The sequence below is a fragment of the Bubalus bubalis genome, chromosome 6, assembly GCF_019923935.1.
Source record: "Bubalus bubalis isolate 160015118507 breed Murrah chromosome 6, NDDB_SH_1, whole genome shotgun sequence".
In the NCBI taxonomy this organism is placed as follows: Eukaryota; Metazoa; Chordata; class Mammalia; order Artiodactyla; family Bovidae; genus Bubalus; species Bubalus bubalis.
In genome coordinates, this window is record NC_059162.1 from 34,401,665 (window position 1) to 34,421,590 (window position 19,926).

At 45.2% G+C, this 19,926-nt stretch overlaps 1 protein-coding gene across 2 annotated transcripts in view; it reads right to left on the reverse strand.

Moving 5' to 3' along the window:
• Positions 1–19,926, reverse strand: part of ELAPOR1 (endosome-lysosome associated apoptosis and autophagy regulator 1) — a 75,099-nt gene that overhangs the window by 27,757 nt on the left and 27,416 nt on the right. For both annotated transcript variants that reach the window (XM_044944603.2, XM_006052158.4), the window contains exons 2-7: positions 11,957–12,077; positions 9,284–9,476; positions 4,108–4,255; positions 3,572–3,652; positions 2,850–2,955; positions 2,569–2,718 (exon numbers count right to left, since the gene is read on the reverse strand). In XM_044944603.2, coding sequence (XP_044800538.2) covers positions 2,569–2,718; positions 2,850–2,955; positions 3,572–3,652; positions 4,108–4,255; positions 9,284–9,476; positions 11,957–12,077 — 799 coding nt within the window. The remainder of the gene's footprint in view (positions 1–2,568; positions 2,719–2,849; positions 2,956–3,571; positions 3,653–4,107; positions 4,256–9,283; positions 9,477–11,956; positions 12,078–19,926) is intronic.

Here is a 19,926-nt window from a genome sequence, read left to right on the forward strand (position 1 = left end):
GAGTTACTCCTGGATCCCCAAGCCTTCTGGCCGTGGCTCCTTCCAGAACATCCTGCCTCCATCAAATCACCAACTCATCTTTCAAAACAGTTATCTTTCAAGGCCACGCCTAGTGCAGCCTTTCCTCCCTCCCCAGAGAGGACGGACCACTCCCCTCTTTTGCTTCCACCACCACACGTTACACTCAACACTCCTATTTCAGCACCTCCTGTACCGAGGAGTTACTACACTTGGTGTTTTTTTTTTAACCACGTTTCCACTTTTGACAGAAGCTGGAGGGCAGGTTCCAGCTCTAACCCCAGCCCAAGCCCTGGCACTCAGCCTGGTGAGCATGCGGAATATATTTACAAAAGAAAGGCTAGCTGGTCACAGGGTCTCCTGTCACTCCCTTCATGTACATTGCACCAGAGGCTCTCATCATACTCTGCATTTTTGAAATCTCCCACCAACTCTGTATTCTGGAAAAATCAAGTCCCCAAGAAATTCAATGCTCTTTGTACCCCAGAGTTGAACATATTCTTCATAGTAAAAACTCACTTTCCAGTCAAAGGGGTGGATTGAGAAATCAATGGCAAAAGAAGACTAGATGGCAAGAATATAAACTCCCAAAGTAATACTTTCATAACAGCTCTGTGGATAGACATCCATTTACATAGCGCTGATCAAAACACCCATAGGCATTTTTTCTAGACCCACCTTGCCCTTCAAATCCTGTACCACAGCCAGGCTGGAAAGGGAGCCAGAGAAAATGACTAACAAAGGCTGCTATTGACAGAGCGGGGAAGAGAAATAAGAAATTCAAGTAAAAAAACAGGAATTTAGACTTAAAGGTAAAAACTTCCCCTAAGAGCTAAACATCTCTGTTGTTGCTGAAAACTACACTCATTGGGCAAGATCTGAGTAGATAAATAGGACTTTTGTTTTAGGATTGGTGTAGAAATAAGCAGTTCACAAGGTCAGTGGCTGGTCTTGGCTGAGCAATCATGTACTGTAATATGTGTGTGAAGGGCGGGTGTGTCTGTGTAAAGATGGGGGAAGGTCTGCTTAAGAGAGGGCCTTGAGCTCGGTTTATGTATATTGTTGTTTACTTCCTAAGATGTGTCTTACTCTTTTGCCACCCCATGGACAATAGCCCACCAGGCTCCTCTGTCCATGGGATTTCCCAGGCAAGAGTACTGGAGTAGGTTGCCATTTCCTTCTCCAGGGGATCTGCCCAAGCCAGGGATCAAACCTGCATCTCTTGCCTTGGCAGACAGGTTCTTTACCACTGAGCCATTAGGGGAGCCTGGATTTGTATATAGTTCTGTGTGAAAAAGGAAAACTGGAATTGTTACGAGCATTTGCAGGGGAAAGGAGAGGACTCTTTCTCTCTCCCTATCTGTTTGTTTCAGAACCTGCCTTGGAGATTGGTCCCTGGGCTATTGTCTGAGCACAGGGCACTCTGGGGACACTGCCCATCTTATACCAGAGCCCTGCTGCTCCCAAGATCCTCTCAAGTAGCCAGGTTCCATTTCTCAAGTTGGGCTGCTTCAGGAAGTTATTCAGGGACTGCAGAAATAGGCTGCTATTCGCTGTCATCTTATCTTCCCTAAGAGGAGGGGCTTTCAAACTGTGTTCCAAGAAACCCTGGATTTTTTGACAAGGCCTGCTTTAAATTCAGTGGATGCTTTGAGTTCAATGGATAAAAGATTATAGCTTCTTGCTATCAAAATGTTTTACACATCAATACAACCTCATGGCTCTTCTAAATTAACTGAAAATAATTGTTATAAACTTAAAAATATAAATTTATACCTCTTTACTGTATATAATATTTATAATCTTATTTAAGGTTTTATTAAAAAACAAAAAACAAATGCAACCCCTTTCCCTAGCTTTTCTAATTCCTCTAATTCTGAGCTGCTTTTTCTTTTTGCTATGGTACCCTGCACTTTTTGCTGTCTAATATACAATACACTTTATTACATATTTATTATTTAGTTATTATAGTTATTACTTATTCCATTTACATTCCAGGATGTAAATTCTATGAAGACAGAAAGTAAAAATATTAGTCGCTCATTCGTGTCCGACTCTTTGCGACCCCATGGATTGTAGCCTGCCAGGCTCCTTGTCCATGTAATTCTCCCCAAGAATACTGGAGTGGGCTGCCATTCCCTTGTCCAGAGGTTCTTCCTGACCCAGGAATCGAACCCAGGTCTCTTACGTTGCAAGCAGATACTTTACTAACTGAGCTACCAGGGAAGAGCATGAAGACAGGGATCCTTATCTAATTTGTTTACTGATGTATTCCAAACATCTAGAATAAGGCCTGGCAGATAGTAGTGGCTTGATAAATACTTATTGAATGATTTCGTTTCAAGAGTGATTGGTGGATTAGCCAGGCTCTTCCAGGGCCCAGAAAACAAGGGCTCTAGAAGAATCATCTTCAGGTTGGCCGAAAGGATGGCCCCACTTCCTGTTCATCTCTGTATATATGTTGGTACCTCCCCCCACCCCACCCTACCCCACTCCCCCCACCGGCCCCCTCCCACCGCTCCCGAAACACCAAACTCTTCCTGCCCTCACCTGAATATTTGTCAGGGTCACACTGGTGACAGGAAGTTTCTCCCTTATGGGAATAAAAGTTGGCTGGGCATAGTTTGCAGGAAGAGGAGCCCTGCTGGTCTGCATACGTGCCAGGTTTGCAGGGGAAGCATTCTGAAGTGTAGGCCACCCCTGGGGAGGAAGAACCACACAGAAAGGCAAGGATTGAGCCTGGAGACTGAGGGCCGTGGGGACTAACCCCACCCTCCCTGCAGAAGTCAGCATCAGACCCCAGACCCAACCCCACTGTCTACAATCCGTACCTGTTATGGCAATGTTTCTCACCAGCACGGGCTTGGAGACTTTGGACCACACTGAGAAGGCTGTGGTTCTCCAGTAGAGGACGTTATTGCCTCGATTTAGCTCGACCTAAAAACCACAAACAGGAAAGAGTTCACTCACAGAGACAGATGCTGCTGGTCCATTGCATCAGCTTCCTGGGGGGACCCCTCCTGTTGCAGCCTGCATGGCAGCTCCTCTTCTGCTCCTCCCTCCGCCTCCTCAGCATTGCCCTTCTGCCCCCTTGGCTCAGTTCCTCTCTCCTGCGAAGCCTCCTCCTCCAACTCTCTCAATGTCCTCTCCCTTGTCTCCCTCAATCACATATATCATGAGCATTTCTGCGGTGAGACCAACGAAGGGACCTGAAGATACTGACAACAGCAAGGTGGAATCTCCCTCCTTTTTCTTCTCTGGTTCTGTTTATCCATGCCCAGCCCCAGGCACTGGGCCCTTTAAACCTGCAGAGCTCTGGTCCTTGGGGTCAAGCCAGAGGAGCGAGTCAGTTCACATCCATATTATGTCAACTCATGAGAGAAACTACAGCATCCTCATGTTGTCAGGCTCCTGCCCTCCAAGGAGAGAAGGGTGGAGGCCCAGACTGGGAGGAAGAGGCCTTTGTCCTTGGTCCCTTTTCTGGGGTCTCTAGGGAGAGACCCTTGGTCCTTTTTCCTGGGATCTCTAGGGAGAAGTCTGCTCTGATACTCACACTGTGAAATTCCCATCCTTTCTCTGTGGTTTTCATCCACCTCGAGTCATCTGCATTGGGCTGGCACTGGTCATTCTGAACCTGAGGCAGCAGGAATTTAAGATCAGAGTCTCAGCTTTATAAGGAAACAAGTGTCTTACCCCACAAAGCACCAGCCCTCCATAGGGTCCCTCTTATGGGAGAAAGACAGCTCAGAACTCATGAGCCTTGAAGTAGGGCAGGAGCTAGTTACACACACAGGATGTCAGTACATTGACACTAAAGAAATGTCGCAGAACTCAGAGCTATTTTCATGTCAGAACACGGGAAAGCACCTAGGACTCTCCCAGACTGTACTGTTGCCCACCAGCATCCTTTGACTTCCATCTTTTCTTTAACTCTTGAAGCTTCAGTTCATTTTGACCACAGTTCTCTCCAGAGGGAAAAACGACTGTGAAAATTTCCCAAGCGGGACTGTGTGTGATTTCTGTAAATGCATCTGAGCCTTATGGGGTCTTTACCTCCCACCTTCCCCTGCCCCCCAGCCAGGGGCTTACAAAAAACTCGAAGATGATGCTGGAGTCTGGGTAGTAGTATTCAAAGTTAACAGTGCCAGACTGCTTCAGGTTGACGGCATACATCAGCGTGGCCGTGCACTCGTCTGTGTTGGAGGCGATATAGTCTCCCAGGGGAACCCACCTGGACCTGTGAGGAAACGGGAGCCAGGCTCACAGTCAGGAGGCCAGCCCACCAGGGCTTGTGCGATCTCAGGTCTCAAGTCCTGCTAGGTCTCTGCAGAATTTCAGACTGGTGATTCATAAGCGGAAGCTTACACCTGAAAATGCTCAGTGAAGAATGACCTCTGGGTCAAGGAGCCTGGAGGTACAGCCAAGGGGCGGTCAGGTAGGTGCACCCCCACATTATACAGAACTACCCAGAAGGCAGACGGCAGGCAATATTGTGCAGGTGAGGAGTGGAGGGGTGGGGGGTAGATAACATTCACTGGTTGCTTATTATCTCCCAGATAATGAACTACATATTTTGTGTTCATGATTTCTTTTTATCAGTAAGAGGAAGTGCAATTTTGTTCCCATTTAATGGATATAAAACAAGCTTGTTGAGTGTCTTGCCCAATATAACACAGCCAGCAAGTGACAGGGCTGAGATTCAAGCCCAGGTTTGCCTAATTCAGAGTTGTCAAAGAGAGTAGATAAAGCTGTTTTGTAGAACTCAGAAATCTATCCAGTCTAATCCATCTGTTTTTTGTTTGTTTGGGGTTTTTTTTTTAATGTCCACTTTTAGATGCTGCTAGGAACTGGTTTTATGGGAAGGGGGAAGGGAGAAGGCATGTTGATTTTATTTTCTAAGTACCTCTATTCTGTCTACCCTACCCAAGGGCTCTCCTTTTCCTCCCCAAATACCCTTCAGCTCTGAATCAATCCCAACCCACCTTCCAGCATCGTCCTGCCTCCTCCAATCCCTTCTCCACAGAGTGGCTGGAGGGAGCCTCCAGAACAAAAATCAGCCCATATCACTTCCCTGACTGACACTGCGGCTGTGTTGCCCCCAGTTGCACTCAGTCTGTGGCTCCCTGTTGCCCTCAGGATAGTTTGTAAACCCCTCACCCACTCTCCATACTCACCCTACAGAATTTCTTTCAATTCTTCTGCAAAACTTTCTCTCACCTCTGGGTCTTCCCATGCACTGTTCTCTCCTTCAACAAACTTCCTCCTTCCTCCACCTAAAATTCCTGCTCATGTTTCAGAATAAATGTCACCTAATCTGAGAAGTCCTCTTGACCTGCCTGTGCTACGTACGCACTCAGCTCTTACTCCTTCCCTCTCATGATCACAGTTCAGTTCAGTTCAGTTGCTCAGTTGTGTCCGACTCTTTGCAACCCCATGAACCACAGCACGCCAGGCCTCCTCGTCCATCACCAACTCCCGGAGTCCACCCAAACCCATGTCCATTGAGTCGGTGATGCCATCCAACCATCTCATCCTCTGTCGTTCCCTTCTCTTCCTGCCCTCAATTTTTCCCAGCATCAGGGTCTTTCCCAATGAGTCAGCTCTTTGCATCAGGTGGCCAAAGTATTGGAGTTTCAGCTTCAACATCAGTCCTTGAAATGAACACCCAGGACTAATCTCCTTTAGGATGGACTGGTTGGATCTCCTTGCAGTCCAAGAGACTCTCAAGAGTCTTCTCCAACACCACAGTTCAAAAGCATCAATTCTTCTGTGCTCAGCTTTCTTTATAGTCCAACTCTCACATCCATACATGACCACTGGAAAAACCATAGCCTTGACTAGATGGACCTTTGCTGGCAAAGTAATGTCTCTGCTTTTTAATATGCTGTCTAGGTTGGTCATAACTTTCCTTCCAAGGAGTAAAATCCTATTGTATTTCATTTAAATATGTGAAATATCCAAGACCCACCACCTTGCTTAAAAAATGCAACACAGGGATTTCTCAGGTGGTCCAGTGGTTAAGAATTCACCTCCCAATGCAGGTGATGTGGGTTGGATCCCTGGTCAGGGAACTAAGATCCCACATGCTGCAGAGCAACTAAGCCCATACTCCACAACTACTGAGCCCATGAGCTCTGGAGCCCATGCACCACAACTAGAGAGTCAGTGGGCCACAATGAAAGATCCCACATGACCCAGTGAAGATTCTGTGTGCCGCATCTAAGACCCAAAGCAGCCAAATAAATAAACAAGTATTTTAAAAAAGAAATAAATGCAACACAGCAGAAGCCTTCGTGTTCCCCTAGCTAGTTTCAACCGCATCTACGTCACACAAGCCTTTTCCCACTGCCAAGTAACCACTTTCTGGAATTTGGTGCTTAATAGTCCCTTGTGGTTCTCTGCCCTTTACTAATTGTGTATGTATCTCTCAACAATATACGGTATGATATTGCTTTGCATATTTTTAAACCTGTGTAAATGGTATCATACTCATGGATTCTGAAACTTGCTTTTCTTTCTTCAACATGTATAATGATCAAGGGATTCATCAATATTCACGGATGAATAAAAGGTCTTCTTTCATTTTCACTAGTATATAAGATTGCTTTCTACGGTTCACCCACATTTATTTATGCACTACTTGTTGATGGGCATTTAGGTTGTTTCCAGTCTTTTGATTTGTGCACACTCTTTTAGGAACATTCTGGTACCGGTCTCCTCCTAAACGTGTCTGAAGCCTGGCTGGGGGATGGGGGTGGGGGGAGAACCACTGGGTCACAGGGTTTGTGAACCTCCAACTTTACCAGCTACAGCGATGTTATGCCCCAGAGTACCTGTTATCAACTACACCCACTGGCAGAAAACTCCTGTTTCTCCGCATCCTCCCCACATTTAGAATGGTCAGACTTTACATTGTTGCTAGTATGATATGATAGAACACTGGTGTCTCCCTGGGCTTTAAACCTTATTTCCTTGATTATTAATGAGGTTGAACATCTTATCGCATCTTTATCGCATCTCTTCTGATCACACTTTAATTCTTCTTGAATTGCTTATCTTCCTACCTGGCTTGTCGATGCTGTGAGGGCAGAGACCAAACTTAATTTGCTCACTTCTGTACCAGCACCAAGCCATGGATCTGGCATGAGAGAGGGACTCAGGGCATTAAACAGATGAATGTAAGAGACGGTGATCAAAGACAATTGTGCTAGTTCACTGCTCTGCCTGAGACCAGCCCTGGTCGCCAATGACTAATAATCACCAGGTTCCCAGTCCTCATCACCGATTCAATGGGCATGAGTCTGAGCAAGCTCCAGGAGATGGTGAAGGACAGGGAAGCCTGGTGGGCTGCAGTCCATGGGGTCGTAAAGAGTCAGACATCACTGAGCGACTGAACAATGATAAGGGAACCTCAGATTAATTCACTGTTTTCCCCCTGTGTTTGTCAGAATAATATGGTATTTCCAGCTCTTCAACAGTTAGTGTTATTCTCAAGTGAAAACATATCCAAATGCCTCATCTGAGCTCATTCAAGATACCCAGCTAACCTAATGGTATTGATTTCTCCTTGTTAAAAGAGACAGCACTTAAAGCTGATGTGCTCCACGGCATCAGCTATAAATAACTCCTGAAGGTGGATGAATAATTAAAAGGATGCCATAAGTGGGTTACATTTGCAAAATGCATTACAATTCTGACTTTTGTCAGAGCTGTTCCTAGTGAAGATCATTTCATGTTTAATAATAACAATCTGTCTTGATTTATTTCTAATGCCAGGAATTGCTCCAAATCTTTCCAAGATTGCAAATCTTTCCAAGTATCATCTCATTTCCACCTTGCATGCATATGTGCTAAGTCGCTTCAGTCATGCCCGACTCTGCGATGCTATGGACTATAGTCCACCAGGGTCCGCTGTCCATGGGACTTTCCAGGCAAGAATACTGAAGTAAATTGCCATTTCCTCCTCTAGGGGATTTTCCTGACCAAGAGATTGAACAACGTGTCTTCTTGTGTCTCCTGCACTGTAGACTTATTCTTTAACATTGAGCCACTGGGGAAACCCTTTGACTCATAATACTGAACTCTAAAATAACATAAACATTGGACTGTTAAAAGACCTGCTGCCTGGCTCAGACAATGGTGTTTCTAGGATATTTAGGTATAGGAATGGGAGACATTGCTCTTTTAAAAATTCAGGTGTAATACAATTAATTCTTTTTTATCCTTTTGATTGTTTGGGTATAAGAGAAACTTTTATGTACTTTTCTCCTATATTCTTTGTCAATATTTAACAAAGAGTAGCGGACTATTGTCTTTTACACCCATGCAACCCCTGCCCAACTTTTCCTCTCTAAGACCCAAGTATTGTCTTGAACACACTAAATGTTATTTGAAGGCGGTAGCATGGGGCAGTGGAAAGCTTGGGACTGAGGATGAATTCTAGTCTCCCCAGTTGTAAGCTGGATAACAAAGGACAAGTCATTTAACCTCTCTGAGCCTCCAGTTCCAAATCTGTGTAATGGGAACAATAATACCTGTTTCACCCTCACAAGGGTTCTCGTGAGGATTAGAAAAAATAATGTATACAAAGCATCTAGAATAGTACCTGAACCTGGTACATCATTTAATTCTTATCCTTATAATTAAATATGTAAAGATTGGGTAAGGGCAGCTCACCCATTCTGTAAGCACCTTGGACTGAGTTTTTCAATTACTGAAAAGATCCTCTTCTGAGCTGGAGAATTCTCTGGTCACCAGGGTCTCAAAGGGTTTGGAACATCTCAGCCATGACTGACCAAAGCTCTGGTCCTACTTTATCCCCCCAAACCCATAAACTCAGGATTAGGAGACCAGATTTAGAAGTTGACACCAAAGCCAGGAAGATACTCGGGGCTTTGCACATAGTGTTGCAATCAAATTAAGGAAGTGTTTTGGCTGATCCAAAATTCCATGATAGAATTCAATTGGATTTTGTCCTAAACAGACTGGGCCATTTGACCCTTGTGCATCTTATCAACGTCTATTTCCTGGTGGTTTTCACCTGTCACAAGTGCTTATCAGTCACTGGTAAGCTTAGGTCAGTAAGGCTGGGCTGAGTGGGCATCACATCCAGCAGTCCAGGGGGGCCCTGCTCCAGCCCTCACCCCAAGGAGAAGGAGAGGAGGCTGTGGAGTGCTCTCTGCAGCCCCTTCCCCAGCATGGGGAGCAGGGAGGTAAGGGAGGTGAGGGGCTAAGGGGGAGGGGCAGGGGGAGAGGGGCGACTCACGAAGTACAGTTTTCAGGGGACTCCAAGGTGCTGTCCTCGATCTCCATGTTGGTTGAGAGGCTGGCAAAGCCATGGGGCAGTTCATCCCACTCATCGAACCGGATGCCTGTGCCAAGGGAGTAGCGGCCCTCAGCACATGGCTTACACGACTGGTCCTTCATGTCCAGAAACTCCCCAGCTTTGCAAGAGAAGGCTGGAACACAAGAGCGGGGACAAGGACAGGTGGTGAGGCTGTTGCCACCTAGAAGTGGGCGGGTGTGGGCATCCTAGAGGGAGGAGCAGAGGATGGAGACCTAAGGGTTTCACGCACTAAGACTTAGAGCCATGGCGCATCTTCTATGACCCCGCTTGTATGGACTGTCCAGACTAGGCAAATCCATAGAGACAGAAAGTAGATCTGTGGCACCAGGGACTTGGGGGAGGGGGCATGGGGAGAGATGGCTAATAGATATGAAGTTTCTTTCTGGGGTGATAAAAATATTCTGAGATTAGATAGTGGTGATAATTATGTAATTCTGTGAATAGTCTAAAGACCATCAAATTTTAGAACTTACAGGGATGAATCATCATTGATTTATCTATTGGCTGTGCCATATGGCTTGTGAGATCTTAGTTTCTCCACCAGGGATTGAACCATAAAAGCATGGAGTCCTAACCACTGAACTGCCAAGGAATTCCCAAAGCTGTTATTTAAAAAAAAAAAAAAAAAAAAGACGTAGGACCTTGTTGCAGCATTTTGGGCCATTCTTTTCATTTCCTCAGCCATTCTGAGAGCTCCCCAGTAAGGGGGTACCAGAGTCTCTCGTTCTGACCCTTCTGAAGGGCGTCTGGCCTTTCGGCCTTGGATTTCCTGTTGTCTCTGGCCTCTGTCTTCTCCTTTCTGGTCCCACTGGCACCATGCTGGTTGGGATTACTGTGATCTGTTAGATGAGCTCAACCATTGCAATGTCCTCCTAACGAGTTGCCTGTTTCTTGTTTTTGCTCATTCTGTGGTCAGAAGTATCTTTCTAAAATACTGATACATACTTATTTCTTTTTAAAATTTATTTATGTTTAGCTGCACTGGGTCTTTATCTCTCTCGTGGCCACGAGCCGGGGCAACTCTTCTAGCTGTGGTGCGTGGATTCTCATTACCGTGGCTCCTCTTGTTGCAGAGCGTGGGGTCCAGGCAAGCAGACTTCAGTAGTTGAAGTGCAAGGGCTCAGTAGTTGTGGTGCACAGGCTTAGTTGCCTTGCAGCATGTGGGATCTTCCCAGTCCAGGGATCGAACCCATGACCCCTGCATTGGCAGGTGGATTCCTAACCACTGAACCACCAGAGAAGCCCATACTATTATTTCTGTTATTTAAAAAATTATGAGGCACCACCCACCAACTTTTGGTTACAGACTTAAGCTCTCAATTTGGCATTCAAAGTCTTTTACAATTTTCCCCCAACCTAACCCCAACTGGCTTAATCTTGCACTCCAGACCCTTCTCCACCCCACTCCCATCCGTCCCCTCCCTGTGTTGTCTCCACCTCAGGCCACATCCTCTTTTCTGAATGTGTCTGATGTTCTCCCACCTCCAAGCTTTTGCTTGAGTGGTTCTCCCAGCTGTTCCTGATCCCTAAGCATCCATAAGGCCCATTCTTTTCACCTCATCTAACACATCATATTGATGTGCCTCCTACCAGGCTCTGAGCTCCCCCAGGCATGGTGGCTCAGCAACTGGCACAGCCACAGCGGCCCTCCCCTAAGGTTTGCTGAAAAAATGAATGGATAAACGGATGTCTGCTCCTCCCACCAGACTGTACACTTCTGAAGGCAGAGGCTGTGCCTTATTTATCTTTGTGGTTCACATCGCAGGTGCACATATTAAGAACACTGGCCAAGTTTACTGAAGATGGCTCATTTGTTTCTGTTAATACTCAGATCTTAGCAATATCCATTTATTGATTTAACAAGTATTTATTTGCTCACCTACTGAACCAGGCACTAGGCTAAGCATATTTTAGATTTTAAATGCCCTCAATCTCCTTTCTAAATCGTCAACGATTCCTTGATTCTAGTCCCTGATTTTTATTGTTAAAAATAAAAGATAATTTGTTTTTGCCTTTTCTAAAAGGAACAGCACAGGGGAAATAGCTGCTAGGGAGAGGAAAGTTGTAGCTACAGAGTCCTAGAGGAGGGAATAGGAGCTGCAGGCAAGTCACTGCCTTTCCGGGTGCATGGTCAGCTCCCCAATCAGGGAACATTCTTGTTCCCTGAAGTGATGCCCAGTGCGTTTTAAAGATCTGTCTCTGCAGAAATTTATCTTTTCTGGCTTCCTTTTCAAGAACGACTGCAAATCACAATCTTTCCTAATGAGTGACTGTGGCTGGAGAGTGTAGACTGGAGAGAAATGCACAGACCAGAAAAGAAAATGTATGCAAACAGAGAAAAATATCTAAGTGACACACAGCTGGAATGATTTTTACTTTATACTGTGATGGGATTTAAATCTGAAAAGAAAAATAAATTGAGATTCCCATCCGTGAAATAGCACTCCTGCACCAAATCTCAGGATTTGGTGGATGGGGAGGCAGGGGTGCGGAGATCTGATTCCTTGAGGCAGCCGCACTGTCAGGAAGGGCCTAACTCGGATGGTAGGGGGCTTGGGGCAGAGGCCAAAGCTGAGAGGCAGGACTGCTTACAGCACTCGGTGCCCTTGACGGGGTCGGGGAGGCTGGTACACAGGCCCGGGGTGTGCGGCACGGCGACCCTCCACCTGGAACCGGTGCTGTCACACGCGGTGTACTCATAGTGGTACTCAGACTGCAGGGGAGAGAAGGGGCAAAGCATGCATTAGCATCTGTCAGACATTAACAGCTTCCCACCTACTTCCTGCCCAGCCAGAAGGCTACTGACACTCACCATCACAGTAATGGGCCCTGGGCCCCGGGGGAGGGGGTTGCAACAGGCAGGGGCAAGGCATCGTGGAGCTGAAATGATCCTTATCAAGAACATACAGGGCCCATATGGCCATTTGGATCATTCCTCTCCACCCGCCATGGTCTAGTCCCTAGAACCGCCACCGCCCCCTCCCCCCCCCCCCCCCCCCCCCCCCCCGCCTGCTTTTTCATGTCTCCCTGCTGTTGTGTGTAAATAATGTCCTATTAGGCCAGAGCAATGTGAGAAGGTGACTAAAGAACAGGCTAGAAACAGGTGGATTTTTTCTTGTCCCAAACTGCAGAATTTACAAACACTGACTGGCCCATGAAAAATTACAAAGGATTGTCACAAAAGCTGTATTTCTATTTCCCCTGATTTCCCTGAATTCTTAATGCTCTCTTCTGCCCTGAAAAAACTATGAATTCCTGCCTCAAATTTTATGAAAACATCATATTTAGCCCAGGCAGGTGATGGGTTCTCATCACATCAGCCGCTGCTGCTGCTGCTAAGTCGCTTCAGTCGTGTCCGGCTCTGTGCGACCCCATAGACGGCAGCCCACCGGGCTCCGCCGTCCCTGGGATTCTCCAGACAAAAGCACTGGAATGGGTTGCCATTTCCTTTTCCAATGCATGAAAGCGAAAAGTGAAAGTGAAGTCGCTCAGTCATGTCCGACTCTTCTCGACCCCATGGGCTGTATTCACATCTAATTTCTCTGTGCAGTGAAAACTCATAGTTCACCTGATATAAGAATAAACTGAATAACAACAACAAAACAGCCAAATCAAGCATATTAAATAAAACAAGAAGCACTGCAACAAAAATCACAGAAAGCACTACTTGGGAAAAAGAAAGCACAATAGCTGTGGCAAATACTCAAAACATTTCTTACTCTTTTAAATCTTGTCACAAACAACAGGCCACAGAATTAATGTGACTTTGGCTTTGACAAGCATTTCGCAATCCTCACTTAACCAAAAACGATATTCAAGCCCTAAAGTACTTTGTATTACTGTATCCATAAGAAAAATAGAATTAATGTCCCCCTTCTACCCATATGGAAGGATGATTGCACATAAATGCAATGTAAGGAGTGGAGCTGGGGCTAAAACTGAGACAGTTTGAAGTGGGCTAACCTAAGAATTCATCAGAATCCAAAGGAGAAATCTGTACTTTTGGGAAGGGGTAAATATACTTCATTTCATCTCTTCTAAGATGCATATTTCTTTCATATTTTAACACCTATGAAATCAAGTTGTGGCTTATACCCGACACAATAAGGAAGCACTTGTCATGGTTTACGGAGAAGGCAATGGCACCCCACTCCAGTACTCTTGCCTGGAAAATCCCATGGACGGAGGAGCCTGGTAGGCTGCAGTCCATGGGGCTGCTAAGTCGGATATGACTGAGCGACTTCACTTTCCTATTTCACTTTCCTGCATTGGAGAAGGAAATGGCAACCCACTCCAGTGTTCTTGCCTGGAGAATCCCAGGGACGGGGGAGCCTGGTGGGCTGCCGTCTCTGGGGTCGCACAGAGTCAGACACGACTGAAGCGACTTAGCAGCAGCAGCAGTGTCATGTTTTAATTGATGGGGTTTTCCTTTCTTTTCGGTACATAAAAACTGGTGTGCCTTACAAGCTGTTATTTCAGACTTGTGGATATGTGGTAAACATTGCGTTTGATCTGTACTTTAAGAAATTTAGGGTAATGAGAGAAAACTCTTAGAGCTCCATTTCTATTGTCTTCTATTATAAATATAATTTACCAAATATCTATTGTCTGTCCAGCACTTAGAGGTACTAGAGGTTGTGCCCAGCATGGCTCAGGACAGCAAAGTGTAAACTGGGCATTTTTATCCAGAGGGAGAAGATGCAAAGGAGAAGGAGGAGCTGGGGGAATTGTGAGTCTAATTTAGGATGAGAAGCTTTGACTTTAGATCAGATGTCAGTGTCATCTAGGAAAGAAAGAACACCTGGGTGGGAATTCTTTGTGCCCTTGGGCTACCATCACTCTGGGTCTCTTTTTCCTTTTCATTCCACTCTTTTCTTTATGCCAGAGGACTCTGAGGATGAATAAGGAAACTACACATTTTCAATTTCGGGTCTAAAAACGATATTCTCCAAAGGATTTTGCTGCAAGAAAGAGGGGTAAGATCCACAGTATGTAAATTACATAGAATTGAGTGAACCAGGCAAGAAAGATTCATGTTCTGCCTGTGAACGTAATTATGCCTGTCATTTGCATGGTGCTTTTACACCATTACATTTGATCTTCAGACTCCCCAGAAGGCAAGCAGAGCAGGGGCTGTTTCCTCCATTGCACAGATGACAAAACACTCCCCATGGGGTGAAATGGCTTGTCCAAGGTCACACAGAGCTAGAACCCAGGCCTTCCTACCAGGAATCCTTCACTCTCGGAAGTCCCATCAAACACAATCTCGCGCTGGGCCAAATTTAACAGCCAAATCTAAAAATTAAATAAGACAGTATTGGTTGTCTGCCAGCAGCCAGGGTCTCTTCTGAGGCCTGATAATTAGTGTTAAAACATCAAATCTGTTCGAGCAGATCATTTCAGTCACTCTGACTGCATTTGGCCTGTTGGAGACTCAAGAGCCACGTCTGCCTCTGCATCGTCTTTCATCTGGTGTCCCTTGTGTCCCACTTGGGTGGGAGGTTTGCTGGGAAAATGGTGGTTCTGGGCCTTAGAAAATTTCCCTTCAATATGTGCTAATTTACTTCATGTCCCTTGGGGATAGTCACACCATCCAACGCAGGTGGCTCTGCCGCAGCTGTTTCAGATCTGAGCTATAGTTGATTTCACCATCCAAGACGTCGGCTTAGACAGAGATATAATTGGCAGGACTCCTCAATGATATTCAGAGTTTTATGAACAAATCAATTCCCCAACACAACCTCAGTTTACCTAGTGACCTGACTTGGAGAGCATACGGTCTACATAATATGCAGATTCACAAAGGAGACACATGCATACATTTTTTAAAACATGGATTTTAATCTTTCTTTTTTTAATTTGGCTTTTTATAAAAAATCATTTAAAATTTTTGAATTTTATTTTATATTTGGTAGCACTGCACAGCATGTGGGATCTTAGTTCCTCGACCAGGGAACAAATCCACACTCCCTGCAGTGGAAGCACTGAGTCTTAACCTCTGGACCACCAGGGAGTTCCCAGGAGACACTCAAATAGATCTCATTTGTATGTCCAGCATATAATTCTTTGCTCTCCCCAGGCACAATGACATGACATGTCCCCAAGTCACAATTTTAAATGGGACACAGGAGGAACATATGACCTAGCTGCCTAGAAGTAACCTTTGCCAAAGCAGAGTTGAAAAGACAGAGAGGGCCAACTACAACTGTCTGAGGGACAAGCTCTAGGTGATTAGCGGGTAGCGAGGTCTTAATGTTTCACTGGCCTTTTTTCTGACAGGGAATTTCTCCATCTGGCCTGGTTGAGGACACTGGCAACAGGTGGCCCAGACTAACTGGAGAATCCAAGGACTGCTCCTCAAACAGGCCTCCAGGGGTTAACATCGGGGGTACAGCCCAGGCTGTTAAGGTCCTGCGGCCATGAGAGCTCAGTGAGCTGCTAAAACAAGCAGTCAGAGAAACTAAGAACAAATGGCTTAGCTGGACATTCGACACTCTGGGCCTCAGTCTTCTCATTTGTAAAATGAGGAAGTTGGACTTAGGTGATTTCAAACTTCTAAGATTCCTTCCAGTTCCAATACCTTATTAGTCCACAGTTGCTATGTGCATGAAAATCTGTTTTTCTTTCCATCTTTCCCCCTCTTCCTTCAAAATGGCATGTCTCAGTTTTTAAAGTAATTATCAAAGTAAGAAATGTTAATTGTAGAAACTATGAAAATACAGGCTAGAATTAAAAAGAAAATTAAAATCTTCCATAAGCCTACCAAGCAGAGATCAATACTTCTAACATTTTATTACATTTCTTTGCAGGTTTTTTTATATGTGCATATGCATTTATTGGGGCTTCCCAGGTGGAGCTAGTGGTAAAGAACCTGCCTGCCAGTGCGGGTAGATGTAACAGACATGGGTTTGATCCCTGGGTCAGGAAGATCCCCTGGAGAAGGAAATGGCAACCCACCCCAGTATTCTTGCCTGGAGAGTCCCATAGACTGACAGCCTGGTAGGCTACAGTCCGTGGGGTCCCAAGAGTCGGGCATGACTTAGCAATTAAACCACCATAGCTGAAATCATACAATATATGCATTTACTGATTTGTCTGCTTTTGGCTGTGCTGAGTCTTCGTTGCTTTGCAGGGACTACTCTTCATTGCGGCACGAGGGTTTCTCTTGCTGTGGCACACGGGCTTGGGGACCTGTGGGCTTCAGTAGTTGCTGCACAGAGGTTAGTTGCTCTGCAGCATATGGAATCTTCCTGGAACAAGGATTGAACCTGTATGCCCTGCATTGACAGGCGGATTCTTATCCACTGAGCCACCAGGGAAGTCCATGCATATGCATTTTTAAAACAAAATGAAGATCCCATGATATGTAGTTTCTTCTTCTGACTTTTTTTTTACATTTTAGGTCATGATGCTCCTGTGTCTGTAAGGTTGCACTGCAGTTGCTCTAACCATGCTCCTGTTACGGGTCATTGAGTTTTGTCCACTTTTTCCTTATTTTAGAGAGCACTACAATGAAGCTTTATGTGTATCTTTGATTATTTCCTTTGGAGAGATTCCCAGAAGTGGAATTACTAGGGTAAAGAGTATGAGTTTCTTTGAGGTTCTTGATCAGGGAGGGAGATTTCTAAGTCTTTTTAGATTTCTTCACTTCTTATTACAATAAAATTCAAATGTATATTTTAATAAGACAGAATATGATGACCCCCAGGTACCCATCACCCAGCTTCTATACTTACAGTTTCTGCCATTTCTGCTTATTTACTTCCACCTACTCCTCCCCACTCAAAGTTGTTGTTAGTTTTTCTAGGTTTATTTATTTTTAGGGAAAAATTATATACATTGAAGTGCACAAATCTTGTTCAGTTTGGATAAATGGATCCACTTGAGTAAAACAATGACAAGCTAAGAATCACTGCCCAGAGACAGCTGCTGGCCAGAAAGGTAACCACTCGGCCACTGCCCCTGCCCTACTCCCCAACCCCCTCACCGCCCAGAGACAGAACAGACAGAACTAAGCAGAGTCTCAGATCCTGAGTCTTAAGGTCACTGAACTAGTGCTACACAAAGTCACAGCCACCAAGGAAGCAGGGGATCAACATGACTTGGGTTTGTCTTGGCTGGGACAGGGCCTGAGTCAAGAAACAGGTTCTTAAGTAAACCTGGATTCTGACTAGGGGCCTTGGAGTCTGAAAGAGGCCCCTCCTGTTCTTCCGCCAGCTGCAGGTTCAGCCCCTTCTCAGCATCCCTGAAAGGCAGATACTTTGGGGGAGAATGTCAAGATGGGGGCTGGGTGCCCCAGGCAAACACCTGAGCTGGTAAGTGGGGTCACAGTAGGTATTTGTTGGTACAGTGCAAATGCCTATTTGCTGAGAAAGCATGTGATGCGGACAGGAGCAGGTCCCATTAAACAATCCTGACTGCCAAGGAGAGACCAGCCCTTCCCTGGAAGGGAGGAGTAAGCTCTGCTTAGCACAGAACAAGGAGATCATGGTGAAATGTCAGAATTGAACATTAGTGCCCCCAAAGAGACTTTCTCTGTGGCCCAGCCCCAGCTGAATGGCTTCCAGAACTGTTCTTTGTTCTGTCTGCTCTGGAGTGCTCTCATTCAGGTTCTGGGTGGAAGGTCTGCTGACACTGGGACTCAGCGACCTTGACCTTGTAGGACCTTTTTGATTGTTCTCTGTCAGACTGGAGAAACTCCCTCTTTGCACGTTTCTCTCCCTCCTTCCCACGCTCTTAAGACTGCTGGCTCAGTAGCAGTGTCTCCTGGGTCCTAAAGTGTGAAAGTGCTAGTCACTCCGCTGTGTCTGACTCTTTGAGACCCCATGGACTGTAGCCTCTGTCCATGGAATTCTTCAGGCAAGAATACTGGAGTAGGTAGCCATTCCCTTCTCCAGGGGATTGAACTTGGGTCTCCCCGGGTCTCCTGCATTGCAAGCAAATTCTTTACCTTCTGAACCACCAAGGAAGCCCTGGATCCTAAAAAAGAAGTGAAAGTGTTAGTCGCTCAGTCGTGTCTGACTCTTTTCCACCACAGGGACTGTACTGTAGCCCACCAGGCTCCTCTGTCCATGGATCCACTTTGGAGTGGGTTGCCATTTCCTTCTCCAGGAGATCTTCCCAACCCAAAGATCAAACCTGGGTCTCCCACATCACAGGCAGATTCTTTACCATCTGAGCCTAAAGGTCTAGACATATCCAGCCCTCCATCTCTGGTGGCTAAATCTGTCTAATCATCACAACAACCTGAAGATTATGTTAAAAATACAGATTCCTAAAAAAACAAAAACAAACAAAAAATGATTCCTGGGCTCTACTCTAAAGATTCTGATTCTTCTCTAGATCCTTTTCTCCTTTCAACTCACTCTTCTATGGAGACTTAAATAATTATCCCATCAGGAAGCAAATCATATAAGTACATCTCATACAAGATGGGGGAGGTCCCTTAATCTAGGATCCTAGACAATTTTCCCTTCACAACCAAATCCAGAATTTTAGATATATGCATTTTTCTGGACACAGTTTTCATCAGACCCTCTAAGAAGTCTGTTATTCATCCCTGCACACACAGGAAAAATCATTAAAGTCTGTAATAATGCATTCATAGTTTTTAAATGGCTTAATATTTTACCTCCAAAACAGGCTATTCACTTTTTAAATACCTTAACCTAGGGACTTTCAAATTCTGCTCCAGAATCTAGGGGTGTAGAGAGCCAGCCCCTTCAGAAGTGAGTGAGCATTCCTCACTTTAAGAGAACAAAGTTTTATTTTAAAATCTATTTTACATGTTTATTCTTCTCAGTTAAGTTTTTTAAGTTAGACTGTCAATTTTTATTAAAAGAAATTCTGCTAGAATTTTGAGCAGAATTTCATTGAACCCATAGGTAAATTTTGGGAGGTTTGATATCTTAACAATATTGAGTTTTCCAGACCATGAACACAGTATATCTCTTCATTTCTTTAATTTTTCTCAGGAGTAGTTTGTAGTTTCCCATTTATTGATCTTGCAACTATTTTGTTAAATTTATTCCTAAGTAATTTAAGGTTTTGTTTAAATCAAAATTTCCACATCCCAAAAAGTTTAACACCAGTCTTTACTTGAAAGAGCAAATCCCTGAAGGTGAAATTGCATGCATGAAGCAGAGTTTCACTGAGTTAAGGCTGCATTTTGGTCTTCCTTTAATCACCTCATGCAGTCAGTGGTTTCCTCCTACCTACAAGCAATATCCTCTCTCTCCCAGAGCAGGCACCAGCTGACAGACCCCAAGCAGGCTGACCCCTGCCCACTGTCCTCAATCTGTGTGCTGTTGCCTAGCAACATAATGCCAGGAGCCCCGGGACTCTCAGGAGTATGGGGGAGCCCTGGCCTTACGCTGCCCCTTCTTTCAGCACTTTCTATTCAACTCTGGATTTATAGAGTCCATTTTGATCAAAAACAACAGAGATGGTGCTTGATCTCTCTGCTACGACCTGCCTTGCTGGTTTGGCCATGGACACATCACAGAAAGCATGCACAGGGTCTCTACACCCAGCTGGGGCAGTTTGTGGCACCATGCTCTGGG